The following is a 12,282-nucleotide window of genomic DNA, read 5'->3' on the forward strand; positions in this document are numbered from 1 at the left end:
ATACACACAATCTAAGACCCCGGTGGTGGCCACTCCACACACCTACGTCACGCTCCTCAACGCACACTTCGAGCCCATGGCCAGGAAAGATTATGAGCGATTCATCTTCAGGCAGGCACGACAGGAAGCCGAAGAATCACTGGACGCATTCCATGGTAGGCTTAAAGAACTCGCCAGCACATGCGGTTTCCGCGACGAGCAGGAGGAGATATGTGGCCAAACAATACAGGGGTGCTACTCATCCAACCTGAGAGTAAAGATCCTCCAAGAAGACGGAAACCGTTAGCGGACATTTTGAAGCTAGGCCGCTCCAAAGAACTATCACAAGCGAGAGCGTCACACATGGAAGCGGCACTCCATAGACCAGTCAAAGCGGAACAAGTTAACACGGCTGAACAGGTCAACGTTGTCCGACCTAAAAAGCGCCAATTTGGAGGAGGAATACCGCAAGACCGTCGTAAAGAATGTGGATACTGCGGAGGCACGCCACATCGCGCACGAGGAAGAAAATGCGGCTCGTGTGGGCGAATGAACCATTTTGCATCGGTTTGCAGGTCCTCCAAGCAAAAACCCGAAGCAGCCCATGTCATCAGAGAAAGCCCAGACAGCGAAGACATGGACGATGATTCAAATGACTACCCAGACACACCAGTAGTGTGGCTCACTGGTTAGAGGCGGCAGACCCGAGGGCAGAGGACGGCCCGGGACCAGGGTTCGATTCCCGTCGCGGCAGGTTTCTGGACCAGGGTCAGCGGACTCGATAATTCTCTCGCCTCGGTGCCCACTCTGATCAGCGATCACACTCGGCAACTCTGGGCATTAGCTTGCCTCATCTTCACTAACGGCCCCACCAGACTGCCGGGGATGCCTGGTCTCACCCTGGAGATACCCATTAAGGGACCATCTCTCCGGGAAGCCAGGAAGGGTTTCGCAGCGGTCGAAGCGCCTTGGGACCCTACGGGTAAGTAGTGCGCTATATAAATGCCAATACATACATACATACATACGTGTTTGCCATCGATCAACCATAAAGGAAGAAGAGGCGTCTACCAAAGTGCCGCATAAGAATACACCACCAAGAGGTGAGAGCCACGATAGACACAGGAGCCTCGATTGAACTCATGGCAGCAAGTGTGTACAACCAACGGCGGGAAAGACCAGATCTGAAGACGGCAAAGATCCGAGTCTTCGCCTATGGACAAAAGACCCCAATCCCGCTAATTGGATGCTTCCAAACAGAACTACAACACCAGGACCGGAAAGTCCCATCAACCATATACGTGACTAAAGAGGGCAGCGGCATGCTTCTCAGTGGCCAGGTGGCCGAAGAACTCCAACTAATATCATTCGCAATGGCCGTATTGGAAGAGGAGCTGGACACGATTCTGGAAGAATTCGAAAGCACATTCCAAGGGATAGGATGTTTAAAAGGGAAAGAGGTATCCCTTCATATCGACCCGTCCATTCAACCGGTGGCCCTCAGGCACCGAAGAATAGCATTCCATCTGAGAAAGAAAGTAGAACAGGAGCTTGAAACTCTTGAGCGGCAAGGTATCATCGATAAGGTCAGCGGGCCCACCCCGTGGGTATCGCCAATCGTGGTGGCGCGAAAGCCCAAGCAGCCAGGACAAGTCCGCATCTGCGTTGACATGCGCCTACCCAACGCAGCAGTAAAGAGGGAACGACATTTGACACCCACTATTGATGACATTCTGGGAGAACTGAATGGAGCGAAGTGGTTCTCCAAGATGGACCTCCGGTCAGGTTACCATCAACTGCCCCTACACCCGGACTCCGATACATAACCACTTTCTCCACCCATGTGGGCCTCAGACGGTACCGACGACTCAACTTCGGGATATCTAGCGCCGCCGAAGTCTTCCAAAACACCATCAGGGAAGTACTGAGAGTCCTAAACGTCAGCGATGACCTGCTCATATACGCAAACACCGTCGAGGAGCATCACCAAAGACTGAGCAGTGTGTTGCAAAGAATCAAAGAATCGGGCCTAACATTGCACCGGGAGAAGTGCCAGTTTCTCCAGAACAAAATCAGTTTCTTCGGATACACCTTCTCGGACCAGGGGGTCGCCCCTGACCCAGACAAAGAGAGAGACGTGCAAGCGGCCCCAGCGCCGACAAACATATCGGAATTACGAAGCTTCCTAGGTATGGTAAACTTCTGCGGGAGATTCATCCCGGACTTGTCCAACCTCACCAGGCCCCTCCGAGAACTCACCAAGTCTACCACCCAGTGGCAGTGGGGAGAAGAACAAAACATGGCATTCCTAAACACCAAGGCCGCGCTGTCAGCGGATAAGACCCTGTCGTACTTCGACCCGGCAAAACCGACCAATATAGCCGTGGACACGAGCCCGTATGGTCTGGGTGCAGTGCTGACTCAGCGCCAGGGAGATGAAGACTGGGCACCCATTGCCTACTCCAGCCGGTCACTGACCAAAACTGAACAACAGTACTCCCAGATTGAGAGAGAGGCAATTGCAATCCACTGGGCCTGCAGGCATTTTCACGTGTACGTGTATGGACATCCATTCACTGTCTCCACAGATCACAAGCCTCTAATACCTCTGTTTCGGGGGTCAGTATCCAAACCACCACCCAGAATAGAGAAGTGGATCCTACAACTCCAGGAGTACGACTACCAGCTGGAATTCAAGCCAGGAGCGACAAACCCGGCAGACTATCTCTCGAGGCATCCCAGAGCAGCAACCAGCAAAAAAGAGGAAGACGCGCGGCCGTTCACTCGTCACTTGCTCTGAGAGTCTCTCATCTCTCCTGGTTCTGCCACCCATCTTTGGGTTTCCCTGGTGCCGCAGGGAGGGCTTTTCCATCCTCTTGGCGTTGGGAGGAAAGGGGGTGGGGTTTTTCTCCTGCCACGTCATTGCCTCACCAGGCCACAAGGCTCTGCCGTCACCCAGGCCCTCTCTCGATCTTCAGTATCGCTTCTCATTAGGTCGGGCCGGATGGGTCCTCTCGACTTGAGTATGTTTTGGATAGTCTTTATGTCTCCATATCTTTATGGGAGACGTCCGGTAGCAGGATTTAAAGCGGATTCATCACTCTGGCCAGAGCTCTGCCGAGACCTGTCTTATTCAGCCATGTTGCTTGCCACGCCCCCGTTTTCAGAAAATTGTTGAGACCTGCTTTATTCTACTGAGTAAAGCAGAGGGAATAGCACATCTCTGACACAAGGACTTTTTCATAAACAAATTGAATTCGGTAGTGTATCTTGAGCCCTTAACATTTGAAGGAAATATGGATATAATCAGTGGCAGTTTTGTTTGTTTTTTTGGAAAATCTGGGCACCACGCCAGAGAATTCGAACTTTTTGGTGAAAAACTAGAAAGCTTTGGCTTGATAAGGGGAACTCAAATGAGCTCTAAGGATGCTATTTCCTAGTTATTGAAAATTAACTAGGAAAATGTATCAGCAATGGCTTGATCTAGAAGTAAATGATGATCTGGTGGCTGACAAAAAACGGCCAAGGTCCTGTCCTCCCTCCGGTTTGTGCGTTCACTTCATTTTGGGAGGAAGGCATTGTTCTTGGTGGTAATACGTGAGGATGGCTGGCCGATGCCATTTCCACTGGCTTCCCTTATGTGCTAGACCATCAAGTGAATCACAGCACACAGGCATTCGGAATTTCCCCAAGGTGTATGGAAAAATACTCCCAACATGCAAGGGACGTTTGTAATGTCGATACTGACCACTTTAGGAGCTACCTTTCCATTTCCTGCATTGCATTTTGGTCTGCAAAGCCCAGCTGCCAAGGCAGGGAAGTAGGGATTCGGGTTGACTGTCCTTCACTGGTGTGGTGGAGGTGTTTCCTCTGCGTTAACAAACCTGGATCTTCCTTAATGTACACCTTCAGCAGCAGCTCCCAGGTTGCTGAAGTTTGACTTGCAAATCTAGATTTTTGGTTTTTGTAAGATTCAGCATGATTTGGGAGGCATGTGCATGATGGGTAGAAAGACGTCATTTGTATATTCGTTCCTCTACATAGGATACTTTATTTTATGATATGTGGGTTTAAACAGTATGTATTGGTGCACAGTGGCTCCGATATGTGGAAACCTCTGTAGCCACATTGGGGCCTGTTGTTAAATCAGTGGAAACCTAGTTTGACATAGGCATTGAGTGCTAAAATACTGATTTCTTTTGCAGTGACGATGTAAATTACTACTCTACAAAGCATCTATCTCACTCACTCACATCCATTTTAAGTCTGTACTGCATTGTTAGACTCAGTCTTTCTTCTTGATTGTTTGTTTTAAAATAAAGTTCTGAAGATGTCGGTGAGGAAGAAAAGGAAATCAAGGAACCAAGTCGCCCATCCATAGAGACTGGCATTGCTCCAAGCCACGGGTGAGTGTGTATATTTATTTGTGTAAAAAGTGTTAGCGGACATCAAAGATTAGCAATAATTTTTTTGAATAATACGTTGTGAAGTAATTATTTCAAAGCATTAGCTTGCCCCATAGTGTAGACTAAAATGCATCCTCTTGCCCCAGAGTGTACACTAAAATGCATCCTCTAAAAAGTTGTTGCCATGCATCTCAATGCCCTTTTAATTGTTCTTTAGCACTAATTTCAGATTAGGGTATCTCTATAGCCAAAGTCACCACCGTCCAACATTAGCGTGAGGCTGCAGAACCTAGAACAGTTATTTGATACTAAGTGACCTCCCATTCTCAGTAGTAATCTCCAGCTGCAAGTTTATTGAAACTGTCCTCACCTATGTTCAGTTTCTTGTTTTGCAATTGTAGAACGATATCTAAGCGCTATGTTTTTGGTCCTACTCGCTGTTTGAATGTTTTCTTTTGAGTTTTTATCGCCGCACATCGGGACTAATTTCCTTCCTTGCTTACCTTTTTTGACATTTTTTATTATTGGAAAAGGACATTGAGAAATGATCAGTGCCATACAGTAAATATTACACCCTAAAGGATGGAAATTGACTGAGTTTGGTATTGCAGCGTCATAATGTGTGCCAATGTAAAGATGGTTTAAGTATACGGCATTCCTTGTTTATGTTAGAAAACAATCACATTTCAATTTGTGGAGCTTGAACACATGAAAAGATGCAATTATGCCACAGTGGAATGAGCTTAGACACAATTAAAGTTTATGTATTTGGCAACATTTTTAAATGATTCTCAATGTTTTGCTTAAAGTATTTCTTACTTTCAAACTTCAGCAAGTATTGGCAAATCCCATAGTTCTTGCCTGTCGGGCCTACCACACAGCGCAAGCGAAAGAATCATTGTGGGCTTACCCAGCACTTTAAGGGGCTTAGTGCCTGCCTATGTGTACTTTCCCTGGAATAAAGCCTCTTTACCACCCTCTTGACTGGCTGACCTAACTCGATACACGGCTCACATTTAGGGAACTAAAGTTTTGCTTCTTGGTTAAGCACTACATAATAGTGCATGTGTTTTTCATCTCTCTCTAAGTTGTTTCTTTCCCTCCCCTACCCCATCAAAAAATATCCACCACCAAGTTCTGTTTTTTCTCTTTCTCTTTGTTTCTTTCTCCCTCTCTTTATCTCCCTCCTCCCCCATTCGCTCTCCTGTGTACGTCTTCCCCCTGTGTTGCTGACACACTCATGTAGTTGTCTCCCACCCCATTTTGCTCTCTCCCTCCCCATTTTGCTCTCTCACTCGTGCCCCATGCCCCACTCCCTGTTGTTTCCCCCCAATTCGGTTCTCCGTTGTCCCGCCTACCCCGACCTCTGCTTTTTAAATTTTTTTTTTATTGTTTTTAAATCTATATGTTTGGAGGGTCAGGCAATTACTGCCAACCCACTGCAAAATCTATTTTATGCACTTACATTGTTTTTGAGTTGACCAATCTAAGTGGTGGCTGCCATATCAGATTTGTCATTTAAAATGGTGCCCTTGCCTTTTGAATGACGGGACTGCCATCAGCTGCCTCATCAACAATCGCTTTTTTTGGCTTTTCTTTTGCCAAAACTAAACCGCTCCGGCAAAAAGCATTGGCAGGGCCAGTAGGTTCCAAACGTGAAAACTATTGGCCTTGCCCTTATGTGTTTCCTTCAGTTATGTGTTCTCATGCTCTTTTTCTTAGCTGTGTCTTTACTTCATCTCCCTCAATCACCCTGACGAAAGTGTTATTTCTTTAATTCCTCTGCCGTAGGTCCCATTTCCTGTTTTATTTTTAATTTAAAAAAAAATGTGCTTCTGCACTCCTTTGTCATACTTCACTTTTCTCTTCAGAGGTTGGTTTTGTTCCGAAAACTCATGCTAACTGATGCAGTCCTGATCATTACAGTTCGTTGTCACTACATGCTGTATAGCTTGATAGCAATTTCTATTATTTAGCTCTGTGATTTTGACATCACTTAGCAGGAACTATCTGAGAGTGAAATTATATTTAGTGGTTTCGACCCCCTGCTCTCCCATGATATATCCATGGGGTAAAAGTCATAGTACGAGTAAACGTCTTGGCAGTCTATGCAAAACAGAGGAGATTCAGGTAAAACATACATCCATGAAGAAGTTGCTCCAAGCTGTAGAACATGTGCTGGCTGTACTTTTAATGGTAATCTCCGGTATCTCAAAACATTTTGTCTTGACAATTAGGGATTAATGATTTCAGTTGCATCTGTACAAAATATTCATAGATAATGTTTTTCTTTTTTACAGATTAACATTTCCTATTAACTCTTCCCTGAAGTATCATTATCCTCCACCTACAAATACAATTCTTTCTAACATTGCCAACACTTTGGCAAGTGTGCCAAAATTCTATGTGCAGGTAATGGTTTTATTAACTGTTTAAATGGGAAATGCGGAACTGACTGACAATTTCTTTTTCAGTGTTTCGTTGCCATACAACATCCTTTATACATATGAATATGCTTTCTTGGATTGCATTTTGTATAGAAAATAGCACATTACGTGAAAATATTATGCAGTGAAATAGTGGAATTTTTTGTGTTCACATATTTACATGCACTCTGCATTTGTAATCTAGCTATAAAATTGTGGTTGGTAAAAAAAAAGTATAATTTGATTGAAAAAGGGGAGAAAGAGTGAGGACATGACGGTGAATGATAAAAGCAGACAAGAATACTGTTAATAATATGCTTATTTCAGAAAAGCAAAGCTAGTTTAATAAATGCTCCGAAACCTCTGCCTGTGAGCTCTTCCATGCAAAACATCGATCACAAATATCAAAAGAGAAATGTTCAGCATTTGCTAAGAAAATATGCTTCTGTGGTAATGTTTTTTTCTTTAATCCTGTTTTATTCCAGCCATATTTAGGTAGTGCCACTAAAAAACTGGGAAAATATACTTTTCAAAGCTTGTAATTTGTAATTCTGTGATCATCAGATAACATCAAAAATAATGTCCTTGATGACATCACAGGTTGTGCAAAGACTTGTGCCTGTCCTAATCTATGGCTAAAAACCTCTGCACATCGCATTCGGCCATACGCATTTTGAGTAGGCCACATAGAGGCCCTAACCCCAGCCACCATGGTGGCCAAATGTCTGATGTGAATGACTTTGAGCCATGTCTAACCGAGTTTGACCGAAGGGCCTTGCAAGATGACCAGGCCTCCAACTAAATCACCATGCAGCCGTAAGACCTAGTCTCTAAAACCACAATATGTATGATTGTGCTATGATTTTTTTGTTTTTGGGGAAGGTTTGCTAGGGCATTGTAAGCTATGTGCCCAAGGCCCAAAGGACTCTGCAACAAAAACATTTTGTTCCTTAATTTAGGGCTTGTTGTAGATTACACTCAACCCTCCTTCCCTTCAACCCCACCCTTCCTCATTCACTGTAGTTCCAAGTGAGGATTTCATTACAAGACCGAAGGCCACCATTATGCGTAAACCTTTACTGCTACCCCAACATGCAGCCCTCTAAAGAACATTAAACACATCATTAACGAAAGCACTCCAGTTTGGAACCTTCAAAACAGTATAAAACTCCATGTCCCATAAGCATATTTCTCTTTTATTGGCTGCTCCTTAAAAAAAGGAGTAATGTGGCTTTACTTTACTTGCAATACCTTTACTTTAGGTTTAATTATCAGTTTCTGTCACCCATACTCTCCTTTTTTTTTTCTCTGTTTTTCTGTCATGACTTGTTCTTTCCTTGTTGTAATATAGGTTTTGAATAGGCCTAACTGGCAGGTAAGTAATTTTTTCGCCTAGTCTGGACCTCTATATGGCTCTCCAGGCTTACGTAGCGGGCCTGCCGCATGCTCGGTGCACGTCTTGAGGACTGTATGTCCTTTTGGGCTGCAGAGTCTTTTGAAAGACTCACAGTCATGGAGAGGAATCCGTCTCGCAGACTTTGAAGACGCGCTCCACTGTCCTTCGGAGCTCTCAGGAGAGCGCGTCTGCCTGCAGCAACCCACCCAGTGACCCCAATACGTTCCAGACACACAGCTGAGATCTCAATGGTAATGGAAAGAGTTCTCACCGTTTCTGCACCCATTTTCACTTGGGCTTTAAAGCCATTTGTGTAACATGTTAGGCATGTGGAGAGCGTTACGATAGTGACACCGTTTTTGCAGCAGTTGCCGTTTCAAAATCCAAGCGGCAGGCAGCAACTTGGTGATTATTAGGTGCTTGTTTTTCACTTTAGAAGAAAAAAAAGGCACAATCTTTTTTTTTTTTCTTAGGCTTATAAAATAAGGTTTGAAGAGAGCTTAATTTTGTTATCATGGCTGATGAATCTTCTCCCCAGGGTTCCCCTACCTCTGCCCTCAGTGAAGATATCTTTAAAATATACTTAGACAGGGAGCTCAAATCTTCCCTAAAAGAGACTCTGGAAGCCATTATCACCAAGATGAAAAGAGACCCTGCCTCTGATAAGGTCTTTTTCCCATTTCTGAAAAGGAGTCTCCTATTATGATCAAGAAGGGAGGTGAGGTCTCTATGGAGTCTAAACATCTGACAAGGGAGGAACCCAAGGTTGATAAAGACCTGAGACCGTGGTATCCATGACGGTACAATTAGCAGGGGTGACAGTGTTGGCGCTATGGAGTTGGGTGGGTATTCCTCGCTGTACAAGTAGAATGAATGGCCTTCATGGGGCAAACATGATAAATACTCCTATAGTACGGATAATGACTTTTTATATGAAAATGAAATAGACCAGGTGGACGAGTATGTAATCGATCCACAGGAGTCTTTGGAAACTGACTTCCTGATGAGGATTTGGGGCAACCTTCGTCATCGAAGGCTATCTGTGACGCATTGGGTGTGGATATATGTCTAACCCTACCGTCATTACTCACCCAAGAGGATCAGATTCTGGCCTATGGACCACATGACCTTCTTTAAGTTCTGGATTCGTAAGTGTCTTGCTATGGAGACTCGTAATCTGATGAGGGCTGAATGCCCAAAACCATTCCTGGATAACCAATCAGGAATCACACCAAATCTGGACAAAGAATGAATGACTTTCGTTTTTGAATCAGGTAAAGGCTCTAGGAAAGGCCTGGAGCGCTGCCTTAAGCAGTGCCAAGATAGATTATTGGACACCGTGGGTCTGCTGCCCAGGAGCTTAGAAATGGCTGAGGAGGCTAGTTTTAAAAACATGCCTGTTAATGTTGAACTATTCAGAAGTTGGGGCCAACTTCTTTATGCCTACGTTGAGACACCAATGCCTGGCTAATCTGAGAGAGGACTAGAGCCATCCTTATGGGGATAAATCCTAATTTGGGCGATCTAGTCCACAAGGAAACTCCAGGTGACCCGATTGGTTTACTTTTTGTGCGAGTTGTTGCTAAAGCATTAGGCCGATATGTCTTTACTTTTACTGCCTTCAGCAGAGCCCAATCTAACATGTGACGCATGTTTAACACCAACATTTTTGGAAGGCTGACAGAACGGGACTGACTGTAAGCCGTGGGTCACAAAGGTCCCAGTACTACTGCCAAGATCAGCAAGGCTGCCGGAAGAACTCCCATTCCGAAGATTGGTTTCTTCCTGCTGATAGGACGAGCCCCTCATTCCGGTGGCAGCATGGGTAGATTCCAAGGAGCTGGAAATCAAGTTAAGCTTCAACCCTTTACTTGGTTTTTACCACACAAAGGTAGGGGGATGGTTATGCTTTTTTGTCTAAAACTGGTCTAGCATAACAAAGGATTAATGGGTGTTACAAACCATTATGGGTTTCAAAATCGAGTTTTGGGACACTCCTTACCAAAGGTGTCAGCCAATGGGGGTTCTCCTTTGACCAGGACTAAATGACACCAGTAGATACAGAAGATACCCAAATAATTTACAATAATTTCCAAAGTCGTGGACTCCTAGAAGGATTTTCTAAGTATTGTTTTCCTAGTCAAGAAAAAGGACAAATATTGTCGACCTGGAGTTAAACAAGTTTTTAGTGTACGGACAATTCAAGATGGAGGGGATCCATCTTTTGTGGGGCGTTTTACTGGAACAAGATTGGCTAGTAAAGTAGGATATGAAAGACGCCTGCTTCACAATCTACTTGGATGTAGGTTCTCAGAAACCCTTACAATTCAGTTGGAGAGGTTTTGTGTGCCAGTTTTTTTGTCTTTTCTATGGTCTGTCATCAGCTCCCTGGTGCTTCACCAAGGTATTGCGCCCTGTAGTCACTTCCTTGAGAAAGCTGGGAAAGGGATCAATAATTTACCTAGACAATAAATTATTGATGTCTCGAGATGAGGAGGAATTACTGAAGCACATGAGGTGGACAAGGACCCTCCTAGAGTCCTTAGGGTTCATTATTAATGTAGAGTAGGTGATCTTGACTCCTACATAGAATTTAGAATTTCTGGGGTTTCAGGCTGTTACCAATATAGCCCAGCTTTGTCTCCATCAGAAGAAATTGAAGAAAATAAATAAGGAAATTGGTTATGTCCTAGCAAAGGAAATGGTGGCCAGGAGGGATCGGCCAAGGGTGGCAGGACTTTTGTCATCCTGCATTCAGGCTGTTTCCCTAGGCCCACTGTATTGCATGGCTCTTGAGAGACTGAAAACCTTAATTTTGAGGAATGGCCTTTGGTATGCAGATGTTATTCCCTGTCCCAGGAGGCTTGAAAAGGACTTTGAATGATTCTTAAACAATCTGGATAGCTGGAACTGCAAGGCAATATTTGGAAATGTTCTGGAATTTACTGTAGAATCAGCTGCAAGCAACCTTGGCTGGGGAGCAAGGATAGAAGGAATAGAAACTGGAAGGAAATGGTCCAGGAAGGAACAATCCTTACACAATAATTGTTGGAGATGTTAGCAGGTCTGAATGCTTTGAGTTTCAAGTCTATTTTAGCAAGCAGTGTAGTGTTGATCCGGTTAAACAATTTCATGTCTTTATCTGACAACAATCTTTTAAGGGGAGCAAGGTTAAAATAACTTGCAGATCCAGCCAGGGAGATTTGATATTTTTGTTGGGAACAGAAAATTATCTTGAAAGAAGTGTTCATCCCATGTCAGCAGAACTGGATAGCAGATTGAAACTCAAGGTACTTGGGGATACCAGCAACCGGAAGCTGAGATCAGTGTGTTTCTAAAAGATTCAGTATTTATGAGGTCCCTTTCAGGTAGACCTGGTTGCCAGCAGATTGACATTTCGGGTAAATTGGTATTACAGCTGGAGGCCAGAGCATTGGTACTAGATGCTTTTGTGCAGACTTGGGATGGAGAGAATTGTTATTTGTTCCCTCATTGTGCACTGATCCAGAGAGTGTTGTTAAAGGTTTGGATGGAATGATGCAGCATCGTTGTAATAACTCAGTTTTGGACCTCTCGAGTTTGGTTTCCCGGGGTAATGGAATTAGCAGTAGAGGTTCCTCGTTTTCAGAACGACAGGAAGGAGAAAAACATCCTATAGTACTAAAAGGGTACTTGAACCTTATTGTTTAGAGGATTTCAGGGGATCTGGTAGATACTCTTGCCTTTCGGAAGATTTCAGGGGATCTGGTAGATACTCTTGCCTTTCGGAAGAGTCTAAGAATCTATTGGATGAGTCATGGACAACAGGTACCATGGAAAAGATACAGAGGAATTTGGAGAAAGTCAAGCACTTGGTGCTTGGAGAGGAATTTGGATCCCATGGAGACTCCTACAGTAGATGTTGGAAACTCCCCTGTGGAGTTTAATTTAGGTCTGTCCTGGTACAGACCAGGTGTCTGTTTGACATTTCTTGGTAAATAATTTTACTGTTGGCAGTGATTCTCTTGTCTATAGTGTGATGAAAGGAATAAGACTTTGTTGTAATAAAGTAATGTCCGTTCCAGCTGCTTCATGT

At 44.3% G+C, this 12,282-nt stretch overlaps 1 protein-coding gene across 2 annotated transcripts in view; it reads left to right on the forward strand.

The window, feature by feature from the left end:
* RNPC3 (RNA binding region (RNP1, RRM) containing 3) overlaps positions 1-12,282 on the forward strand; it is a 190,875-nt gene that overhangs the window by 62,917 nt on the left and 115,676 nt on the right. For both annotated transcript variants that reach the window (XM_086953886.1, XM_086953885.1), the window contains exons 4-5: positions 4,302-4,385; positions 6,686-6,797. In XM_086953886.1, the coding sequence (XP_086810012.1) occupies positions 4,302-4,385; positions 6,686-6,797 (196 nt within the window). The remainder of the gene's footprint in view (positions 1-4,301; positions 4,386-6,685; positions 6,798-12,282) is intronic.

This window comes from Lissotriton vulgaris, chromosome 1_1, assembly GCF_964263255.1.
Source record: "Lissotriton vulgaris chromosome 1_1, aLisVul1.2, whole genome shotgun sequence".
Lineage (NCBI taxonomy): Eukaryota > Metazoa > Chordata > Amphibia > Caudata > Salamandridae > Lissotriton > Lissotriton vulgaris.